Source organism: Eucyclogobius newberryi, unplaced genomic scaffold (assembly GCF_026437365.1).
Source record: "Eucyclogobius newberryi isolate DKJ021-1_F unplaced genomic scaffold, fEucNew1.0.hap1 SCAF_1, whole genome shotgun sequence".
In the NCBI taxonomy this organism is placed as follows: domain Eukaryota; kingdom Metazoa; phylum Chordata; class Actinopteri; order Gobiiformes; family Gobiidae; genus Eucyclogobius; species Eucyclogobius newberryi.
The window spans coordinates 36972889-36997035 of record NW_027315723.1 but is presented as its reverse complement, the minus strand read 5'-3'; the positions used below and the strand labels follow the sequence as shown (position 1 = coordinate 36997035).

The 24147-nt window shown below is 41.7% G+C and overlaps 1 protein-coding gene across 2 annotated transcripts in view; it reads left to right on the top strand.

The window, feature by feature from the left end:
• Positions 1 to 23665, top strand: part of jag2b (jagged canonical Notch ligand 2b) — a 51139-nt gene extending 27474 nt beyond the window's left edge. The window contains exons 4-26 of one of the 2 annotated variants that reach the window (XM_072445210.1): positions 933 to 1190; positions 3305 to 3365; positions 7504 to 7634; positions 8423 to 8542; positions 8617 to 8730; positions 8835 to 8948; positions 10283 to 10396; positions 10765 to 10811; positions 10949 to 11122; positions 13666 to 13828; positions 14392 to 14553; positions 14838 to 14951; positions 15057 to 15170; positions 15619 to 15732; positions 16080 to 16196; positions 16872 to 16899; positions 17453 to 17538; positions 19398 to 19511; positions 19590 to 19705; positions 20406 to 20660; positions 20745 to 20876; positions 21007 to 21157; positions 21249 to 23665. In XM_072445210.1, the coding sequence (XP_072301311.1) occupies positions 933 to 1190; positions 3305 to 3365; positions 7504 to 7634; positions 8423 to 8542; positions 8617 to 8730; positions 8835 to 8948; positions 10283 to 10396; positions 10765 to 10811; positions 10949 to 11122; positions 13666 to 13828; positions 14392 to 14553; positions 14838 to 14951; positions 15057 to 15170; positions 15619 to 15732; positions 16080 to 16196; positions 16872 to 16899; positions 17453 to 17538; positions 19398 to 19511; positions 19590 to 19705; positions 20406 to 20660; positions 20745 to 20876; positions 21007 to 21157; positions 21249 to 21748 (3299 nt within the window). In that variant the 3' untranslated portion in view covers positions 21749 to 23665. The remainder of the gene's footprint in view (positions 1 to 932; positions 1191 to 3304; positions 3366 to 7503; positions 7635 to 8422; positions 8543 to 8616; positions 8731 to 8834; positions 8949 to 10282; positions 10397 to 10764; positions 10812 to 10948; positions 11123 to 13665; positions 13829 to 14391; positions 14554 to 14837; positions 14952 to 15056; positions 15171 to 15618; positions 15733 to 16079; positions 16197 to 16871; positions 16900 to 17452; positions 17539 to 19397; positions 19512 to 19589; positions 19706 to 20405; positions 20661 to 20744; positions 20877 to 21006; positions 21158 to 21248) is intronic. The other variant, XM_072445217.1, reaches the window with a different exon arrangement.
• The last annotated feature ends 482 nt before the right edge of the window (positions 23666 to 24147 follow it).

Genomic DNA, 24147 nt, shown 5'->3' with positions numbered 1-24147 from the left:
GGTGGTTAACATGAACTCGGCTCACCTGCTCTTTTGCCCTGAGTCAGCACCGCCTCGTGTCTTGTCCTATGCCAGCTCATGATGGGGCTGGTTGGTCAGATTCCTCAACCTCATCGTCACGTCCGTCCCCCGCCCTGTGCTCAGGAAAGGCAGCCGGCTGTTTTCCTTGTGTTTATCGAGCAGGAAGTGGAGGCCTGGGCGCCCTGCTCACTGTTTAGACACCCAAGTAACCGGCTCGGCTCGGGCCCGGAGCCCATTGTTCTCTATCTGGCAACTGCCGGGGTTTATTTCTGTTATTGTTGCTTAATTCAGTCTGACATTGTGTCAGTCCCCAGCAGAGGAAGGTGTGTGTACACGTGTGTGCGTGTGTGCGTGTGTGACTGTGGTGCACTGCAGCCCAAAGCTATGAAGCAGAGGAAATCACAGACCCCCTATTTCCACACAATTGTTTGTCCGTGTCGATCCCACTGTGATAAAGATGGCTTTCTTTCTTCAGCCGTGAGCCTCAGAAAGAAAAAATGTTTAATGTTAGGCCTGGTATGTAAAGGCTAATGGGAGCAACTCCCAGGACTTTTTGACAAAGGCTTTATGTGAAGTGTGGAGGCATTTTGTTTTCTAAATACTTATTATTATTTTATTTTTTTACAATATTTCATTTTTTTAATTAGAAAAAGTTGCAATTTTTACATCAATGATTTTATTTTTGAAAAAGGTTTTTACAGTTGCCTTGAACAAAAAAGGGTTAAACGTTGCTTCGTCACAAAAAAGCAGTGTTACAATTACTTCAAAAATATATAATAAGACCTCTTGAACTGAACCGTATCATTAATTAATTATAAATAATGTCAAAATCTCCTCTCGTTCTTGTGGACCCAATTTTACATCTAGTCTTATGGAAATTGTGCATACTGATATTTTTGCTTGTGTTCCAGATGACGAGGAGCTCCTCATTGAACGGGGAACTCACACCGGGATGATCAACCCCGGGGACAGCTGGCAGACCATCACCATCGACGGCACCACGGCGCGCATCGTCTACCGCATCAGAGTCCGCTGCGACGACAACTATTACGGCAACAAGTGCAACAAGCTCTGTGTGCCCCGGGACGACTACTTCGGACACTACCGGTGCGAGCCATCGGGGGCGCAAGTGTGTCTGGACGGATGGATGGGCCCCAACTGTAAGACAGGTGAGGCACAAATGGAGATGGGGGGGGCACTCAGTCACTGTCCATGGGGTGGTCCTGATACAGTGTCCTGCTGGGAGACGACTCGTACATCAATGACACAGACCAAAGACGAGACAAAAGTAGCAGGAGATTTGGGTTTATGGTTAGACTGTTTGGTTAACTATTACTGTATGTAACAGTGTTTATTGTCCTGCTTTTAAAAAGGACAGACAAACAAGAAACGACACAGATGGCATGTGATCATTTCTTAAAGGCGGTATGGACGATTTTTCGGCGATTTGAGAACTCAGTCGGAAGTGCGCATGCGCACTCCCCCGTGCGGACTGATACAACACACACGTGCGTTTGTTTATTAGCACAACGGAGCGCATCACATCTCTCGTCTCCCGTAGATTTCTGTCCACTTCTGCGTCAGCTCGAACTGTCTTTGTCCGTCTTCATTTTGCCCCGTACACTGAGGGAACTATATTATGATAGATCCATGCGCTTAGGCACGCGGAAACGTGGGGACGAACCTGACGTGGCTGCAGGTGAGCGGTAGGTGCGTTTTATGATTGATACGTGGCAGGACTAATGATTTATCCACGCCACGAGGAAATATGATAAAAAATTTGCTGAAAAAAATCGTCCATACCGCCTTTTAAGTTGGTAAATTTGTATTTAATATAATTTTCTTAATCAATTACTACAGTATTTATTAGGGTTGTGTTCAAAATCAAAACGGCGATATATTGTCATGGACTCCGTATCGATACAGAGTATCAATATTTTTTTAGCCTGTAGGCTTTAAACAAGGTGGAATAGTTTTGATCTGCTGTTTGTGCTGCGCTCCTCTGGGCTGAGGTGAGACATTTTGTTTATCACCATTTTGTATTTCTATATTAAAGACACATTTTTAGATAAAAAAGGCATGTAATATTTAAGTGTATGTCAAAGTGGGTAATATACTGTTTACATGATAAAAAAGATGTGATGAAAAATGAAAAAGGAATCTCATTGCATAATTTTCCAAACACTTGAACCCCAACCGAAGCGGAATATGATTTCTGTATCTTATTGGGAATATCAATATTCCCTTATCAAGACATTCATTTCTGTCATCGCCCAACCTCCAACATCAATATTTATCCAGCGCCCGTTTGATTGTTCTGCCACATGTCGCTGCCCGAGGTCGCTGTGTACATGTACGAGGCTGTTGAAATGCAGTGCGTGTCGCTCGCTAATGTACAAACGTCGTAGGGTAACGGAGAAGCTGGTGGGAGGAGCGCTCAGAGTGGAGGGGCTGCCATAAATCAGCCGGCTGACCTTAGAGGACATAGGTGAAAAGAGGAGGGGCGGGGAAGAGGACTACGCTTGTTTTTAAGAGGGGGGCTGGTGGGGTTGTACATGCAGGCTATAAAGTTGTCCCTGGATCACCCTCCGCACAGTCATAGGCCGCCTCGTTAGAAACTAGTCGTTTTTCCTCCAGGCGTAAACAAATACAGCACATATATTTATGCATTATCACTTTTACATGAAACTCAATGCACATTCATTTATCCAGGTAGATCAATTGAGAACTGATTCTCATTTAAAACAACAGTATTAAGGAATTGTCCATTTCTAAAGGACTACAGGTGCTCCTCGAATCCACTGAAATGGGCAAAAAACAAATTCAATATCTAATACGTTTTGTGTCTGTGTGAAATTTCCCCATGTGGGACAATAAAGGAATATCTTATCTTATCTTATCTTAATACGTTTTGTGTCTGTGTTACAAGTTTTGTAAATGAGTAGTTTTTCATTTCGGACAAAATCAAGTAAAATATGAAATGGGTTGAATCAATATTGTAAGCCATAAATGTGACAACAATATTAACACTATGAAAACACTAGAATTATTCAGGTTTTACTAAAAGCCGGTCTAAACCAAGACTTCACCTGGAATAAAACCAGAACTCCACCAGATCTAAACCAGGATCTTCTTCATATGTCTTCAGTTTTATATTGCTGCAATATGTTGAACTGCCTCGCTCTAAAAGAATGCACTTACATCATGAGGGAGAAGATGTGTGTCTCACAGACGGATTTGAATCTCACCTTTTAAAATAGTCTTTTCTTTCTCTCTCTTTCAGCGATCTGCAAACAGGGATGTAACCTGTTACACGGCAGCTGCGCCGTCCCAGGGGAATGCAAGTAAGTCAGCAACACACCTGTTTTAGCATAGATGTCACACATTTTGTTCTCAATGCATCTTTTATCTTGGTGTTGACTGCATTTCTTGTTGCTTGGGTGTAAAGTTAAGTCACATTGTGCAGTTTGTTTGTTTGTTTGTTTGAAAGGCTACAGTGTAATTTATTGTAATCTTCTCATTTTTGCATATTTATTATTGGATTTTTAAAGGTTTTTGTTGCATTTTTGACTATCATTTAAAACATTATTGTGTGTTTTTTATTGAATTGAAATACAGTTGATACATTATTACATGGGTAGACCCCCCTTCACTTCCCCAGACCCTGTGCTACTTGTCAATGTCTTGCCTCCCTTGTGGCTTTCCCCGCTTTGGTTGAGAAGAGAAGAGCATCAGCATGCTTGTCTTCTTATATTTTCAGACACCCGAAATTGTCTTTGAAACAACTCTGCCACTGTGTCAAATAAAAGGCAGTAGATCGCATGTGATTTTGACCACCATAAGAAGAAAGCAAACGTGCAGAGAATGGTCATATCCTCTCTTCATCCGCATTGCAGTGCTGCTCGAAGGGCCAAGGAGGAAGTGCGTTATGTACATAACCCCCCCAAATGTGGAAATGACCAGTATCTGATGAAGTGACGTTGGATTCACTTTTGCGGATATGGAACATCCCGTTGGCACCTGCCGGATGGAAACCATAAACTGTATTTCCATATTTAGATGTAAGAAGGAATTCAAGCCAAAGAATAACCCTCAAATGAGCAGTTTGAGGAAGATGCTTCACATTTTAGTTTTGTGTAAGTTGTAGTCAGTGGACAAACATCGTGGCACAGTCAGAATGGCCACAATAGTCCCTTCATAGGGCAGTAAATAGTGGTCACACCATTTTGTAGCACTGTCCCAATCTCCAGCAGGTGAAAAAGTAGTACACAATAAATATTTAAAAGTGTCTGATCACTAGACCAGCCAGTGTTGACCACGATGCATTGCAAAATCCAGAAAAACAACAGTGGACAGTAACATGTCTTCAGCAGGACACGTAAGAATGAAAGCAGATAAGCGCTTTAACATCATTATGAATAAAAGCACTCTTAAATAAACATTTGCAGTGTAAAGTTGTCAACTCAAGCTGTTTGCCTTAGCTTTAGCTGTTAAATGGTCAATAGTTTCTCATCTCAGGCAAAAACTTATCAGTCAGTTTTGTTTTTTAACCAGTGCTGTCAAATTTGATCAGATTAATCACTTCAAATGCGACAAAAACAAAACCTGCATGGATTTTATGTGTAAATTTAATTGTGTGACATCAGTTCTGCTCCTGTTCCTTCCTCCTCAGGTGAGCGGCCTGATCTATAGCATGTTTGGTCAAATCAGACCGTGTGCTTAATCTGTGTCAATTCATGATTAATCGCATGCTGCCCTCTTGTTATCATAAGATCCATGTTAACTAAAACAGTAGTTACGAATGTAACTACAGTTGGATTGTGATAAATATTTATCACTTTTTACTGGAGTTTAAGTGGACCTTTTTTTCCTTCACCCAGACTGGTGAAACACGTGAGCCGTGACGAGAAGAAAGTAGTGAGTCGAGTGTTCAGATCATTCTGTTGAGTGCACTATAGTGTGCAGGGCTATGCAGTGAGTGAATTCAGCCAATGAGATGAATGATACAGGCACAAACTCTTGGGCTTGACTCAAATTAGACTTCGACTGCAGTTTGCTCTCTAATCCATCCATGATGTCCAAATAGTATTGACAATAGTACTAGTACTAGTCATGCACCATGTAGAGTGCGTTGTAGTTTGCTGTCTGATTGTGATAATAGCATTACAAGAAGTATTAACAGAATACAATTGAATATTGTATTATTCAGTGTTTTCTTCCATGGTTGACAACTACTACTGATATGAGTACTAACAGTAATATGTACTAATGTGTTTTTGTTGTAAGGGGTACAGTAGTTGATATTTTGGTTGGTAGTATTCCTGATTGTACTTGTAGTATTAGCAGTACTATCATGTAGTAATGTGTAATGGCAGCATGCTGTAGTTTGCATTTCTGTTTGTATATAGCTTGACTTGTGTAGCTGGATATTGTTCCAATTGTCAGGGTTCTGTCAAAGACAGTGTGACTGTGTAAATGGAGGAACAGCAGGAAAGAGCAGTCCTGCAGTGGCATGAATTTAACCAAGCGGCATTCAATCATTGCCATCGCCTTTCACTGGTTAAAATCCCTCACAGTTTTATGGGTCTTAGAGAAACACAAAGCAGCGCTACGTGCCTGTTGTCATCCTGACGCATTTGGGATTTTTATTAGCACACATTAGACCTGTTCGGACTCATTTCTTCCAAGTTTTGAGCTGCGTCCCTTAGATTACTTTTTGGGCGTTTTAAACCTTTGACACATCGCAGAAGAAAATGTACGCCTACGCTCTTTGTGGTTTAATACAGAGTCATTTTATTCTGCTTACTCATCAAAGTGATGCTTTTCATGTCCTAAGGGCAGCAAAGATCTTGACTGAATTGGTTGAACTTCATTGAGTTGCTTTACGGCTTTCAAATGTTATTAGGTATATACATACCTAATAACATTAGGTATATATACATATATACACACACAAACAATTCTAAACTTTGATAACCCAAGTCCGTCTGTGCGCTACCATTCCATGAAATCCTCCTTCCGGTTATATTGATTAACATAGGACTGCTGACCTCCAGAGAAAATACGTCCTACACGGACTTTAAAGCTGTTTTCAGGCCGCCCAGTGAGTCGGTGCATTGTTGACTTGTTGGTCACATGAGTATTTGACATTTTACATAAATGAATCTACTTTATAGCATCTTTTAGCTGCAAGACTTTTTCCTCATTTTCAATTTAAAAGAACGGATTCCTGCTGGACCGGAAGTGCCATTACAAAGTAACTGCCGATCCGTGGCAAAAAAGAGGCAAAAGTGGGCGGGGCAGAATAAGGTCAATACTGGAAACAATATATATTAGAACAGAAATAGTAGAAGAATTTGAGTTGACGCAATTATGAAATTGCACAAATATTTAGATAATGGAATGCCAAATATCCTGCATTTGCATTGAATAATCCTGTTGTAGCAATAGTTTAGACCTGTTCAAACGTGTTCAGATTTCAGTCTTCTCTCAAATGTCAACATTCCTGGAATAATTTTTCAATGTGCACGCTGAACACAATCCTACTTTTAAATTAATATTAAATCTAATCACAATTTGATTTTGATTTTATTTGTTTAATCGTGCTGCCCTAATTGCAGTAGTAAAAGTATAGTAGCCATAGCAACAGTAGTATCTGTAGCAGTTGTATTTGTGTGCCTCTGCGTGCGCCATCCACTATCAATTGCATAACCATAGTCGGACGTGAATACATTCGAGAAGAGAAGCTCTTGTTCATTGAGGCTTTAACAACCAAAACGGCAGTTGTAGTGTCAGTATCAGAACGGTCGTGGTCATAGAAAACTCCAGAGTGCACACACTCCTGATACTGTGCTAGTTTGCTGCAGAGTCTGAGAAGGTAGCTGCGGTGCCGTCTGCAGGAGAGAGGGCTCCCACTCAAAATAGCAGTCAATTGACAAGACAGCTGGCTCGACGACACCTTAGCCTTGGAATAGCCTCGCACCATGAGACGGCCGATACACTGTATACACACACATACCCCCCCAGACCCACGCTACACTCCCGGGGAACATGGGAGCTGCTGGAAGTATTCTTAACCCTCCTGCCCTGGAATGTCACCCTCCACTAAGATTAGGCGGCTGAAGGCCTTGGGACGGTTTGAGCCGGGACAATATTAGGTGTGTTTCCACTGTTTGTCCACACAGCCCCCCGCTTCCCACGGTGCTCAAAATACAAACAATATATCTGCAAGCAGTTTGTTTTACCAGACTTGTTGTTACAGACATTCCTCAAAAGGCAAGAAATTGAAATAAAAATATGTGCTTACACGGGTAAAATGTTATACTTTGTTGTTTGCAGGAACAAATTGTATCAGGAAAGAAAAACAACATAAAAGTAATTCCATGGGGCTTTGATCACAATGGTACAGAGAGAAGCTGGAGAGACGCACTAAAGTGATTAAGAGTGGAATGATTTAGGCCTCTGTTTGCCTCTGTTTCTCAGGTGTAACTATGGCTGGCAGGGGCAATTTTGTGATGAGTGCATGCTTCACCCTGGATGTGTCCACGGCACCTGCAGCCAGCCCTGGCAGTGCAACTGTGAGAGAAACTGGGGAGGCCTGCTCTGTGACAAAGGTATGGACTACTTATGACTTTGTGCTCTTACAAACAGTGAATCATTTAACAATGCCATATTTGATTTTGTACACTTAGTGTGTAAATATATTTGTTATACAAGTTAGAAAGCATAGTTAAAACTGAGAAGGTCGCCATGTTGGTAACTGAGGACACCGTGCGCCCAGCCCGCCCTCATATTCCTCACTCAGGTTGTTAGTCTTGATGTAATGAGTGTAGTAAGATGTTAGCTGCTTCCTGCACACTGGAGAGCTGGGGATACTTTTACTGCTGTGCTATCTGAGCAGAGGTGGGGACATCTGATCCGCCCGTGCTGCCTCGTCATGAGGGCTCTTCAGGGGATGAGACTGAAGATCCCGGCTGGAGACGGATCCCTGCTCATTTATTTAGCAGCGTTATGGTGATCTGGCCTTTAGAGTAAGAGCCAGGATCAGATGGGCCATAGTGGAGGCATTTTCACAATGAAAAACTTGAGAAGTGTATTGGAAACACCAACACTGCAGTGGCCAAAATGCCCATTTCTATTAGTACAATACCCCTCTGATTAAAAGCAGAAATCTGTGCTGTAAATATTGTATGCCTTCCTCGGCTCTGTAACAGAGTGCTTGTGAAAACGCTTAGCGGTTCCTGTCAGAACTGACAGCTGGTGCTCTACTGAGCGCCTCGAGCTTCCTAGTAACTCCCAACGCAAGCAGCTCACAGCCAATCAGCCGAGTCTCAAGGCAGAGTTAGACTATTGCTCTGCGGGCTCCATTCTGAATGTTAATACATTTCCTCACTGTTTATAGATCTGAACTACTGCGGCCGCCATCAGCCCTGTGTGAACGGAGGCACCTGCATGAATACGGAGCCAGACGAGTACCACTGTGCCTGTCCTCAAGGATACTCTGGGAAGACCTGTCAGATCGGTACAAGACCCTCCATCACACCTGAAAGGGTCTCTAAAGTACAGTGTTTCATTTGTTGTCTTGTGTTGTTTCAGTGGAGCATGCCTGTGTCTCAGATCCCTGCGCTAACGGAGGCACATGCCATGAGGTGCTCACCGGCTTCGAGTGTCACTGTCCTCCAGGCTGGAGTGGCCCCACCTGTGCTAACAGTATGACCTTCTACTAGTACACATTTGTCATACACATGTCTAGCAATTGTTATTACTGTACAGCACCACTAGCTTATGACTCCTCTTGTCACTATCTGTTGTAGATTTGGACGAGTGTGCGTCAAGCCCGTGTGCACAGGGGGGGACTTGTATCGATCTGGAGGATGGCTTTGAGTGTGTGTGCCCCCCACAGTGGGAAGGAAAGACCTGCCAGATAGGTGAGCCTTCAAACCCATGTATTATTCATCATCTGAATACCACAGTCCAGCACCACAGAGTACACCATACAAAGTTAAGTCTGCAAATAGCCATGACCAATTGCCAAAGTCACCATTCTCAAACTTTTTAGCCTTTTATGGATTTAGCAGTTAAATTGTGTTATTTACATGGCATAGAGTGGGTCTTGGCACCTAGTAGGCCAATTTCTAATTATTAGAAAACTTTCAATCCATAACTATTGTCATAAAAACCTCTTCTTCCCCCCCCCCTTGTTTCCTGTGGCTCTGTTATCAAAAGTGGTAGTACATAAACAGTTTTTCATTTGAAACTGTACATACATTAATTTGGTAGATTATAATACGTTATAAGCAAGAGTATTTTTAAGTTCTTAGCAAGTAGCGTGTACACATCCGCATTCATGTAGCGCTGTCTTCCTGGCGAGTGGACGTGACCAAAGTGAGGCCAGGAAATGTCTGAGTGCTGGTAAACAAAGTTGTGCGCCAGGGGTGGGGTCGGAATCAGCAACGAGATCTGTGGCATTCAGTGTCCTTTTACCAGTGTCCAGTGTCAGTTTACAGACTGCAGTTGGCCTCCTGTGTTACCTGCCCAATGTATGTGCAGGCTAGTGTTTCACAGGGGGACAGGTGTGTGCGGAGGACTGCCCCCCCCCCCCCAGCCCCGAACCACCACTGCTACTGTCCCATACACCTACACAATCATTACTTGTACAGGGAGCAAATCAGAGAAGAAGCTGTGTTCTTGCTTGGTCAGGATGTTTCAGAGCAGATTGATGAAACATGTCAGTCACTCAAAAAATGCTTCAGTTTATCAATGGCTCCGAGCTATTACATGTGTAATACCTTGTCAAAGGACTGTTTAAAAATGATTAAATTCTTTGTTGGACTCCAAGCATGTGTTGAATTCTTGCAGACCTTTTCAAAGTAGTAGAATAAGAAAAGAAAAGATATGTTAAAACTCATAAGAAGTCTATATAATCTCTATTTTCGTATTGTTTTGCAGTGTCCTCTATTGTGTGTTGTGTATTATCAAATATTTCCATGATGCTCACACCACCATTGCCTAATCACCATTGTATATAGTGACACATAATATGCTATCGGCACGGACCTTCCTGGCTTCCCGTTACAAGCGAGTTTGTAAACTAAAGCCTCATCACACTGAAACAGAAACTGGAAAACAGTACAGCTGACTGATCTTCATTCGTTCGTAAAAAGAGACACGCTTCAATCAGGACAATTGAGATTTTGGCTTTTTTTGTTGTCATTTTCTGTTTAAAACTGAACCCAGCTTCTTCTGCTTCCTGCGTTCACAGATGTAAATGAGTGCAAAAGCAAGCCCTGTGTCAATGCTCTTTCTTGCAAAAATGTGATTGGTGGATATTACTGCGTCTGTTTTCGGGGCTGGTCTGGACAAAACTGTAACATCAGTCAGTACATTTTGTTGGCACTTCTTAAAGTCCCTGTCCTCCCGCTGATGCACTCCTATTCTTCTTCCTGGGCCCCGCTTTCAAAAGCCTTAACTTTATCGACATCTATGTACACTCTAGTTGGTGTAGTAGTTTAAAGCATTACTCACATTTCACACAAGTGGAAACCCATCTTGCCTTGAAGCTGCTGCTGTTGCTCTGCTGTCGTGACCCAACCTGCACGCTCGGTTGTTACTGTAATACAGTCACTCAGCCCTTTCTTGGCTTCGCTCATTTCTTCTTCAAGCTTTTGAAATAAATAAATCCACAAGCTTCGATTTTTATAACTCAAAATAGTATTGAGTTGATTTTCATATTTTGTATTTCAGATTTAAAAGGATGCCATGGGCAGTGTCAGAATGGAGCAACATGCAAGGTATGTTAAACTTCACAATGATAATTTTCCCACTATTAAAGAGTGTGTACATTTTATTACCTTTTAGAAGGAGTAAATTAACACAACAAAAAGACAACTTTCTCCAAAAGGCTAATTCTACAATTATATTTTACCAGGAGGGTCCACGAGGTTACCACTGCCTGTGCCCTCCCGGCTTCGTGGGCGCTCACTGTGAGATGCAGAGGAATAAGTGTGACAGCCAGCCGTGCCACAACAACGGCAAATGCCACACGGTGCTGGACGGCTTCGTGTGCGAGTGCCCAGCCGAGTTCGCTGGACAGCTGTGCGAGGTGAGGTTCAAGTTGCTCCAGGTCCGCGCACTAGACACACAGCACTACTATTTAAAGCAGCTTAAGGCCTTTTTGCAGTAAGGAGACTTAACTGGAAACATATAAAGTGTCTAAGGGGGAACAGTTGTGCCGAGGTTATGGACGTAGTGGCTTTGGCCTGCTTTTCCTCCTGTAAAATAAACTTTAAGGTGCACTTTGTAACTGTTCTGCTACAGGATGCACTACCTGCTGATCTCCATGAGGATTGCTTTGCCTGGAATGTTCAACTGTATTCTATTAAACTTGTCTATCTCCATGGAGACAAAGTTACAGGTCAAATATATGGACTATTAAGTCTGTTCACAGCAGTAATGCATGTTTATTATCGTTACAACTGTCCATTGAATAAATACCATACTGTGGAACATTCCAGGTAAAGCAATAACCTCTCCATTGACATACCCCCCACTCAAAAGGTTACGTAATGCACCTTTTAAGTAAAGAAAAATAAAACAAACTTGGATAAACATGCATATTTATTTTATTTTATATGCAATTTATATTAAATCTTAAAAATAATGAATAAATAAATGCAATTTAATTTGATGTAAATTTAGTCATAATGCAAATGTATTATTATTATTATTATTATTATTTATAGTAATATTTTATTATAGTTTGTATTTGGGAGGTCTTTTCTTTTGAGTCTTTGCCATTTTGCTTGAACTAAATGTAGGTTAGCAATAAGGAAACTGACACTTGTGCAAATCTCCTGGGCACAGAATGGAGGACATTGCTGGTCAGGAGCCAATCCTGATTTAGCATCTCTACTATAAATATGAGACTGTTTGAATGGGGCGATGCTGGAGCCCTGCCGGAATACTACAAAACTACGCTCTTAGTATCGCCTTACTTTATTACATACTCGCAGCCCTGTTTAAGTTGCTATCAAATTGCCTATTCAGACTTTATTGACTTATACAAATTTTGTATACAAATTTTGTATAAGTCCATAAAGTCTGAATAGGTTTCCACAAAACCATAATTTAACCATATTTTTTTTACTATTTCATGAAACACTCTAATTGCAGCTTTGAATCTCAAAATCGGGACGCATTCCGTACAGTAAATTAAAAATTATTTAACATTTACAATATTCCTGTGTTTTTCAAAACTAAACTATATTCATTACAGTCACAACAGTTGCAATTTAATATAAAGGTAAATTAAATGTGTTTAATGGAATCGGGTCAAACCGCATCTTCCAAATGGTGCTTCGTGTGTCGGAGGTGAACCGCCCTGAGACACTCTGACCACACACAAGCAGAGGTTAAAGAAACATGGATCTGCTCCTGTCACTAAACTAAACAGTGTGGCTACCGGCTGGGTCTCCTTTGCCCCTCTTCAGAGCCTTAAATGGCAAATGGTTGCAGGTTCTAGTTTATGCGCAGTCCTGTTTACACAAATGGAGATTTTGACTCTGTTTTGCAGCTTGAGAATTGGGTAAAGTTACCCTCGGGTTTTCTCTCAGTGATTTATTGCAGTGTTGAGTGATTTTTCAATAATGTTCACACCTCAGACCAAAAAAATACTTATTGGAATGTGCCTGGTCTAAAATGATCTTGACATTTAAAACAATTGGGATGATTTCTAAAAATAAATGCTTTCCTTGGCAGTGGAATGAACCTTGAAGAAACCTGGAGTCATTCTATCTCAATAGGATCTTCATACCTTAAATGATAAAAGATGATGATAATTAAAAGAAAAAGGAAAGTACATAGGATTTCTAAAGCATGACTGTAAAAAATGAAACTATGAAACCACCTGCCCCTCAGTGACAACCATTGTTGCTGCTTCTGATATTAGACATAAATGCTTTTCCCCACTGTGCTCTGCCTGTCCCGGGTCTGGTCACTTTCTTGTCGGTGGCTGACCGCGAGGCGTCTTGTCTTGAAGTAATCTTGTGAGATTAGGAGGCAGGCAGATGTGCGAGTGAACGTGTGGCTCCTCTTGATGAGCTTAGGGGACGTTTCGGAGGCTTTACGCGGCTGTTCCACTTCAATTTATAGTGAACATCAGCAGCGCAGAGTCAGACTAAGCAGCTCACCACTTCAGCCGTCTTTGCGCCACTGTACATTTGCTTTCGCTTTCTCAATTGTAAATAAATACTAGATTTAGATATGACGTTGCACTTTGTTGTTAAATTCTATTGTGTATAATGTTTTAAGGTTCTGAACAAAAATGTGAATTCACAAAATGGTAAAATACATACATCTTAAAGGTTCACATCATAACTTCACCTTTAATTTACACATTTAATCCCATGCTGTGACACTAGGAACATTGCATAGTTCATCTTTAATTAAACATAGCCTAATACTGATTCACTATTACGTCCTTGCAATGGCAAAATATACCTTATAAGGCCAAAAATAACTGATTGTAACTTGTGACTATTTTTACATACAAAACTCAACAAAGCTCCTTATTTTACATATCATAGACTCAGTACTGTTCATCCTTTTGCTCTCCCTCTTTAAAATCGCAACTTTTCCTTCACACAGATTCCAACTTGGTCCCCTGCTGACGCTTGCGATTCAAATCCTTGTGAGAACGCAGCCACGTGTCACAGTATGGGGCAGGACTTCTACTGCGCCTGTCCCGAAGGCTACGAGGACAAAACCTGTGGCACCCTAAAGGAGAACTGTCAGACCGCCCCATGTCAAGGTAACCGACACTTGCGTTTGTCTCTTTCAGATGTCATCAATATATTGGTGGTTGATAAATGCACTTCTGCGGTTATAAATTGAACGGAGTTAGGTATTTCAGTCCAGGAATGCATGTTTATGACTCCATCTGAGAGCGGGACATAGGCCACGCTCACGCTGCAGGTCTTGACGCTCAATTCAGACGTGTTTTTTGTGTGTTTTGTTTTTCAAATCACATTGCAAATAAGACGTGACTCAGGCCTGACGGGTCCTGATGTACAGAAGGGGACGGGACAGAACCAGGAAATGACAGTCACGCTCATAACCTGACTGTATTCCACTTTACTCCCTTTGTGTGCAGTTTTATTTTACTGTTTGCGTGTCATTCCTGCCTTTGCCCGTGAGAAAATGCTGCACCTTTACCATTTCCGCGCTGTAGAAGGCTGCACTTTGAAATAGATCCGCATCGAACCTTAACCAGGTCTTTTGTGGTACCAACCGCGGCGTGCACTTGGCCATAGTGACTTTCTGAAAACAAAACCGAAGAAAGTAAATATTTATCCGCGCAAATGTTGCTTCTAGTGATCGACAGCTGCACCGTCGCCGTGGCGTCCAACGACTCCTCTGCGGTGCGACACATTTCCTCCAACGTGTGTGGGAATCGGGGGAGCTGCGTCAGCCATCCAACCGGCAACTTCACCTGCATCTGTGACCAGGGCTTCAGCGGCATCTACTGTCATGAGAGTAAGTGCAGTACATGAAACTGTAGTTTAGTTGGTGTGAATGACCCAGGAACCCAAACGTTGGCTGTAGGATCCCAGTGCAAGTCGTTTATTCTACTTTCCTTTTTCCGATTGTCTTGGTGAGACGTAGTTTACAATAAAAGTCAATCTAGTTCTTTGTCATTATTAGTACTAGCTCATCAGATCATTGTTTACTGCTTGTTTTTGTCATTTTTTTTTTTTTGCTATACTGGTCAAATTCTCAGTGTTTTGAAGTAAATTAATTTTTTCCACCTGCGTTTTCAGACATCAATGACTGCGCGAGTAACCCTTGCCAAAACAGTGGCACGTGCATCGATGGCATCAACTCCTTCCAATGTGTGTGTCCCGACGGCTGGGAGGGACGCCTCTGTGACCTCAGTCAGTTCAGCATTTGTCATTTATATTGCCAAAACGTCAGATTTGACATTGGCTTTCCCCCTCACCCGGCTTCATAATAACTGTGTGTTTTTGTCCTTCCTTGAGACGTGAATGAGTGCAGACACAACCCCTGTAAAAATGGCGGCCGCTGTGTGGATCTGGTGAACGACTTCTACTGCGAGTGTGCCGACAACTGGAAGGGCAAGACCTGTCATTCCCGTGAGTTATACCATCTCTGTGTTTATGCGTTTGTTTACTGCTGCGAAAAAACATGTCACCGGGAAGTTTTATGAGTATAGAAACTACTTACTTGTCTGCCGTTTAGCCTTTCCTTTGCAGTTCCTTCTCCTTGTCCAAATAACAGTGGATTGTTGTTGTGTTGGAACCCGTCCGCTCTAATCGCTGCATATTTCTTTATCTCGTCCGTACAATAAAGTTGGACTATCACTTGTCACTTTTTGGTTGAAGGCCCACCACCTGCTTGTCTCTATGGAAATGCTAGTGCTTTGCCTGGAATCTTCCACATTATGGCATTAATGGAACTCATAAATGATTTAATTTATTCATCTTCACACAAGTATTAGTGCCGTAGTTTAGTGGCCTTATTCTTTTGTCCATCACAAAGTCCACTGAGTCCAGACTGAACCAGCCTTTTCTATTAAAATAGGAGAGAGTCAGTGTGATGCCATCACTTGCAGTAATGGAGGCACCTGCTATGACCATGGAGACACTTTCCGCTGTGCGTGTCCAGCGGGATGGGGCGGCAACACTTGCAACACAGGTAAGGAGGTAGATGGGAATTGTGGTGGAGTTTCTGTCTTCTTCATAAACTTTAAATGAAAATGACTTGAAACTGATTGTTATAAACAATAATAAGTGCAAGGTCATTGGTTGGATTCTCCTTCCAAACTAAAGAAACATGCACAGCTTTATCCAACTTTATCCCAGGCACAATAAAGTACACCATAACCACTCCAGTACAATAACTGACGTATCTTACATTGACTGAAAGACAGTTTTTTTATGCAGGTATTTTATTTGTAGGCCTTTTCCAACTCCCGCAGTTCATGTTCATTTTGTTTTATAATATTTTAAAACTTGGGTGACTCATTCGTTTTGGCTTTCCAGCCAAGAACAACTCGTGCGCCTCCAGTCCATGTTTGAACGGAGGGACCTGTGTGGGAGGCGGGGACACCTTCACCTGCATCTGCAAAGAAGGCTGGGAAGGCCCCACATGTGAACAAAGTAAGACATTTCTGCTCTTCTCTGCACGCTCTAGTGTCTCCCTTTAACACTGGCTTAAAAATCAGTTAGCCCCTTTTTGACGTTCTCATTAAAGAAGGTTTCATTATATAAAGCTGGTCACATACTGATGATGTATTAGACAATGGCAATATAAGAAAATTAAGGATTTCCCTGTAGTATGGAATTGTGTCAATAGTCATGAATTCTAGTTGCATTTTAAGCTTTTGTCCTACAATAAACGTAACACTCAAATGTGATATTGTGACATCCCTAGTTATGTGTGGAACAAAACATTTCACATTCCAAATAAAAGTGGTTCTTTAACTCTGTATCCAATAAAAGATCACGTTAACGCTTCAAACTAATTCACATGAAACAAATGTATTGGGTAAAGATTTTGATTTAAAAAAAACATATTTAAACTAATTGCATGGCCAAAATAAATACATTTGTTTAATTGTATTTATGACTTGTTATAATCTCTTTATTTGAATAATTGTAACAATGTAGACTAATTTACTTAACCCTATTACTTGAGTTCATATTTTGCTTTCACTATATTTGAAAGCTGCCCAATAACATGAAAATCTATGCAGTCCAAGTAATAATATTGTATAAAAGAGCAAACGCTTGACTTGCTAATTTGTGAGCTAACAATGGCCTGTCTCTCCACAGATATAAACGACTGCAATCCTCACCCGTGGTACGTATAATTTCCTGCCTTATATACTCCATACATCCTATTCTTTCTTTCCTTCCTCTAAGCATCATCCACAGCAGAGGGAGGCTGACGTGATGTGTGGGGGTGCATACAGGAGGTAGAGTGTGTGTGTGAGGGGGGGGTCTAGGTGGAGGAGGGACAGCAAAGAGCACCGTGGAAGTTGTCCTTAAATCAAAGCTCAAAGAGGCATCTCAGGGCTGGGGATATTGAAAAGAATAGAGAGAGGTGGGACGTTTTTTTGTGGTTGAATGCAGGTTTGGGAGGGCGGGGGCTGCTCCTATTGTACTTCCACTGCGACCTGGGGAGGGGGCTGAGCGGGGTGAGGCTTTGAGGAGGACCAGGATAGAGGGGTGAGAGAGCGAGGGAGGGGCTGGACACGCCTATTAGCATCTGAAAAGTGCTGGCTTGTATTGATGAGTTGAATGGAGCGTCACCCCCACCGCAACCAAGACACAAAAACACGAGCCTTGTAGCAGCTGGAAGGATGTGGCTCTCAAGATAGTTATTTTTAATGTGTTTTCTCTTTTTGTTTTAGTTACAATGGCGGTATATGTGTGGATGGGGTCAACTGGTTCCGTTGCGAGTGCGCCCCTGGGTTTGCCGGGCCGGACTGTCGAATAAGTGAGTATTGAGAGTCCCAACATCTGTAGAGAAATGCACGGCGCGAAATGAAGGGCAGTTCACAAGCAAGCCACAATTCTATCATCTTGTTTTATCTTATGCAATGATTTATTATGGGTGCAAATCGTCATCTGGACAATGTTGTTGTTGTTGTTGTTGTTGTTGTTGTTGTTGTTGTTTTATCGAGACGTTTCGACTGCCATCAAGTAATTTTCTGTCTTTTCTACCGTGGACCACTCCTGGACAAATGAGGGATTACACCAGGGATTACAAGTAGTGACACAATTTATGAATACAAAGTAGTGTAAGAATTTAATTTAAGGGTTAACAATTTAACAATGTTTAGATACATTACTATTATCATGTGTTTTCATATCAACCACAATTCATAAAGACTACAAAGAATTTATATACATGGCTTTTAAGTAGAGATGGGCAATATTGACAAAATCTATATTGATGTTTTTATATTTATTTGAATTATCTCAATGATATACAGACAATTCATCCGGACTGTGCTAAAATGTGGCTGTAAATGTCTTGGTTGCATATTGAACAATAAAATTAACCACAAAAAGCAGAAATATCACTTTACACCCATGTTTTGAAGATTTACACACATAGTTTTTAATACTTTAAATTATAGTATATATTAATATTAGTAGTAATCTAACTTTGTACATCCCCCAAACACTAATTGCAATGTTAACTTTATTTAAATATAAGACTAACAATTAGAAAATGGTGATTTGTATTGAACAAGTGATAAGAGGTAGATGTACCATTTAAAGTCCAGTTTAAAATAAATAAAACGGAAAAAAAAATATGACATGAATTGAACTGATCTATCCTGGCAGTTTATGTCGACAAAGGGAGAAGAGATTGGGTTCACAATGGCAAAGCTTATGGGCGCAATATACACAAAATCCCTTTTATAGCCCAGCAGTGGCACACTATGATTAAGAGCATGTTTGAGTGACAGGAGGATGGGAGGATGGGGGTCTGTACCAGGGCTAGATGGGCACCCTGACACCTAAATTCGGGTCCGAGAGGTCAAAGGTTAACCCTCCTCCATACTCTCACAGTCACACAAACGCACACGCAAGACAAATTGCCCAGTGACCCTGAAACTCTCCTCCTTCTAACCCCTTTGTCCCGGGCCGGATAGCGCTCACCATTTCTGTCCAGCCCAAATTTGAGAGTTCTCGTGGTGATTGTGTTGATGTGAAATGGGAACAATGGACCGCTCAAGGTGATTTTGGGAGCAAAGTGAAGCATTGAAAAAGCAGCTTAAATCGCCTTTGGGTTTAGCTGTACTGTTTGATTGCTTGAATTATTTATAGGTGAAAGGACATGATGGCTTGGCCTATTTGGGATTGTAATTTGGGGATAACGAAAGTGTCGCGTGACATGAATCATTTAGATAAGGCATTGTCGACCTGTGGGTTGGGACCTTTTAAAATGGGATGTAAATTTGTGAATTTGGTTTAAATGACTTGATAATTTGATAAGAATTGACATTAGCAGGAAACATTTGAGGGCATTTTGAGGTGAATGTTTATTTAAAAAAAAATTACATAAAATGGTTATTTGATACTAAAAGTCCTAACTATTGGTGCATCAAAATTGATTGCAGAGTGGAAGCCCACTTATTCCTGTTCAAACGGCTTCAAAACGTCAAATTATTACCATAAATTCCAGTGTGAATGATGCATACCTATCTCTAAGGGCACTCTGGGTTGAAAATCATGGCTTTAATCTTAACTTTGTATTTGGATGCTTTCTTTGTGTACTGCCTTGGGCCTATTTTTGGAAGATCTTTAATTAAAATAGTTTTCATTACATTTTTTTCTATCCAGACATCAATGAATGCCAGTCCTCCCCGTGCGCCTATGGTTCAACTTGTGTGGATGAGATCAATGGCTATCGCTGCATTTGTCCACTTGGAAGGAGAGGCTCGCGGTGTCAAGAATGTAACTATCCCTTTACCACCTCCCATTTTAAACCGATTTTCTTTCTAAAATATTGACTTTTTTGTTTAATATCCCTAGTTATAGGCATAGGAAAAAGCTGCCACTACGCCGGGCTGCAGTTCCCTCACGGCAGCCGCTGGGAGGAAGAATGCAACAGCTGCCACTGCTTCAACGGAAAAGTGGCCTGTACAAAGGTAACTTTGCACCTCAGAAACACACAATCAGGCCTTTATTGTCCGGCTAAGAGAAGAATAGAAAAAGACCTCCAGCTACTGTTCCCATGGAGTTCAAACACACGCTAAAAGCAGCCGAGTTGTGAAAATGAATCTCGACAGTTGCTTGGATCATTTGTTACCAGGGCATGACATAGGATATGGTCTTTTCTTATATGTTCAGCAATTTAGGCTTTCAAAACATTCTCAGTTTGTGCTCAAGTGTCTAAACACCGTTTATGTAACTATGATGAGATGTGCTTCTAAAAGTGGAAGGACTCTTTACAGACATGCCTGCTCATTTGTGGAGCGCCAAGTCATTTGTACACGTCCCCCCACTTTTCACATCCAGAGTTAATACTTCCGGGGACGTAGTGCACAGTGTAAAGCTCCATGCGCTTTACCACGCGCTTTTGTCTCGCTTTTATTTATTTCGAGTTATTAGCTGCCACAAAATGAACAGGGAAAGACCCGGGACAGTAACCAGTACATCACCCAAATGTTTGTAATGTTTATTTAGAGTTGACGGAAAAAGTATTTACTCCTAAACTCTGTAATAGACTGTTGTTTGAAAATCTAGATATTATAACTGATATAACGGTAGTGATTTTACTTGCTACCCTCTCCATTAAATATTAAAGGCCAATACAATGTGGTGTGTCCTTTTGCCGTGTGATGGTAGGTGGTGTGTGGCCGTCGCCCCTGTCAGCTCCACTCCTCAGAGCACGAGCACAGGCAGGTGTGTCCCGCGGGCCGAGAGTGCATGGGGCACGGGTTCCTGAGGTGCCTCTCTCCACCCTGTCACCAGTGGGGGGTTTGCTCTGTGGCAGGACCCTCACCCTCCCAACCGCCCACCAAGTGTCAGCCAAACTCTGGGCACCTGGACAACTGCTGCGGGCGAATCACTCTGGTGTTTGGCCAGGACAAAGTACCCACAGTAAGTCTTCTTTTGCATTCCCTCACCCGCCTGTTCACATTTCCTGGCAGTGTTTTGCTAACCATGTTGTATGTGTTTATTTAGGGAACCACTGTGGAGAATATATGCTTTGAGCTAAGGTACCTTCCCGACATCCGCAGCCTGGCGACGGACCACTCCCTCCTCCTTCTCTGTGACATTTCACATTCAAACCAGGATGCTGTAGAAGTGGCCATTGTAAGTTAATCTGAGTTTGATCTACTTTTGTCTGGGAACTGTTCTACTGTTAGCTGGAGGTATTTTTGTGGGGCAGCTTCAGTCAGTGCAGTACAAACAGAGTCTAATCATTATGTGTGTTGTTGTGCAGTCTTTCCACCCGGAGGACCTCCCAGACCACAGCTTGGTGCAGCAGGTGGCCAGCACCATAGTGAGTGCCCTGTCCAAACGCCACAACAGCACCATGCTGCTGGCCATCACCGAGGTCAAAGTGGAGACGCGGGTCATGCCCCCCTCTGTGGGTGAGTGGTAACAGTGCTGCATGGCCCTTCTTTAGGGCTCATATTACTTAAGGTGTTCTTTGATTGTGACTGAGAATGTCTGGCCCTTCAGATTACCTGGTGCCCCTCCTGTGTGCCGTCTTCTGCCTGCTCTGCCTGTTCTGTATCATCGTCTGCGTGTGGTGGACACGTAAGAGGAGAAAAGAGCGTGAGAGGAACACCCGGCCCTCTACAGACGACAGCGTGAACAACCAGTGGGAGCCGCTCCGCGTGGTGGTGGGACAATCCCAGCTGCTCAAAGAGAGCAACAGAGAGGCCGAGCAGGAGCGGCGAAAGCTCATGGGACCGTCATGTCGAACCTGTGAGGAGGGGGAGGAGGAGACAGAGACGGAGGGAGAGCTGGAGGAGGAGAGCTGTGGAGCCGAGTCCGACTCCAAGTACTCTAAGACTGCAGTGCAGTCCAGTGGGGCGGTCATCTGCACCCTGCACAGCTCCAGTCTACCCCTCAAATCACCCCATCGGACCCCCGGCTACAGCCCCAAAGACAACCGCTGGAAAAATGTCAGCGCCGTGTTCAACGGGAAAAAAGATCTCACAGATCATTGTGTATAAGCAATTTAAGCAATTTAAGCAATTTAAGCAAAGACTCGCGAGGCCAGCGAGAGAAGCTGCGAGGCAGCTACTATCTTATTTTGGACTCATTTGGTGGAGAAAAGGCTTTGTGTTGAAGCCATTCTTTGTTTGTTTTCATGTTTTGTCACTGTAACCTGATCAGGAGGATTGAGCACAGTGAACATCCTTTTTTATTTCATCACTTATTTTTCTTTAAAATGTACAGAAGGAGCTTAATTTAGTTTTCAAGAGGCAAGATCTCTGCAATTTATGTTTTTGGAGTTGTACCATTTGGAGACGATGAGGTGAACATGCTATCTGTATAAAGACATTTCTGTTTAAAATTATTTAGTTGAGTTGTCACAGGTTCCTGTTGAGTGTATGGGGCAGATACTACGGGACAGTGAGGGAAGGGTGTGTTGTTACCCCTCTCTCACTCAGTCTCTGATCCACCACCTGTGGCCGTCCCACGCCAGCCTTACCAAAACCTTGGCCTGGAGGGAGAGGGGACCAACCCCAGTGCCTACTACGTGGCCTTCCATAGTTTCTCCAGTCTCAGTTGTCGTGGCTGAAAGCTTGGTTCGAGGAGTTTGCAGTATTGAGTTGGTAGCAAGTGCCTTTCCACTGAGCCCTGTGAGGCTCCGAGTCGCGCTGCCCAGTTTGACCTCCGTGTTCTCAGATCTCAAAGGGATGTACATTTAGAAAGTTCAATTTCACAGCAACGCCATTCAAGGTATTTGATCAAAACACAACTTTGTACATATATGTAAATACTAAAGGAGCTGTGTATATTTGAAATAAGTAACTTAAAGACAAGTCACACATTTTTATTATTATTATTATTATTGATATATGATTAATATTTTATTTTTTTCTACAATGCCATTCCTTTTATTTATGCCAGTTGAAATAGGCAGGTTTTATAACACTTCAAATCCAGAGTCCCAAAGTTAAACCTTACTGTAAGGTACCTGCGGGGGCTTCATGAGGGGTTTACAAATGTTTACAATTGTTGAAAAAAAAACAAAAATATTGTAAAAAAATAATGATTATGTTATTTTTTAGATGTACACAAATGGATTTAAGTGCTCAATGCAGCCATATTATTTTCTTAAATTGATATCATAGGTTGTTTGAGTTGAGCTGATTTTTATGCCTGATCTTATTTTATATTGATGATTTTGGATATTGTTGGATCCATTTAAGCATTTTGCTTAGCAAGGTTAAACATGAATGTTGCTGTAATATGGCAATTCCTTTTTCAAATTAAATAAACATAGTTGCTGATTGGATAACGACCCTGTGACATCAGGGACATGACCAAAAGTGAACATTGAGCATTGATTAGACTTCCATTTTTTTTCTAAACCCGTCTGAAGCCTTCTGCGAGTATGGTGCCTTATGGTAAAGAGTCCTGCATTTTTGTGTATCATCTTTTTATGTTGTTGGTTTGTTTTCTCTATAAGGAACATAACTCTTTGTGAAGTGTATTGTGGCGTGTTTTATTCGCCTAAAGTAAAGTGCTCTCCCTGTTTCACTTTGCCCAGTTATGTGGCGGAGAGCCCAGCCCAGTGGCTCCTGTGGGTCAAATGTCTTTGTTTTCATGTTTGCATTATAGCACATTTTAAGTTACCAACTCAGTTCAAAATTTCATCGCTAAAGTTTCAACCCATTTCATATCATGTCATAGTCTCAAAACGCCATTGTGTTTTCTGTAAATGGGACACAACAAAATAAAGAATTAAGAAGCGGCACTGCTGGTGTTAAAGCTGGATTATGCTAATTGTATACTTTTATTCTACAAGAGACTTCAGTTCTTTTTGTACAAAGCAAAAAAGACTTTTCATTCTTTGGACGATGTTTCATTGTTCTTAATCATCCCAGTTATTTATTAAAGCAGTTTTGACACACCTTCAATGATCTTGTATTTGGTTTGGAGTTGAGATTTTTTACACATGCAGGGAAAAAGACGGCACTGATGTATGCGCAATCAAAAATACAATATACTATCCAAACATTCTGATTTGGATTCCGCTTCTTTCTACTTTATAAGCACAAAGTTTTCATTACAAGAGAAAGATGATTTAATAACTTAACAAATGGTTTTAGACCCTTTACATACTACCGTACATGAATTGGTAAGCGCTTTTTTTTTTAACTTTTAAAATATGTTTGATAGATTGTTTAACAAAAGGTTTAATTACCGTAAAACATGTTTTAAAGGAAAATGTATTAGATTATTCAACAAATAATTTTAGTAAAAGAGTTTTAAAAGTAGATTTTGTTATTTAATGCATGCATTTAGAAATCCTTTTAGGAAAACATTTTTCAAACTCTAAAGTTTAGCTTTAGCGTGGCTCTCCTGGTCTTTCTGCTAAAGTAAAACCCATGAAAGTGAA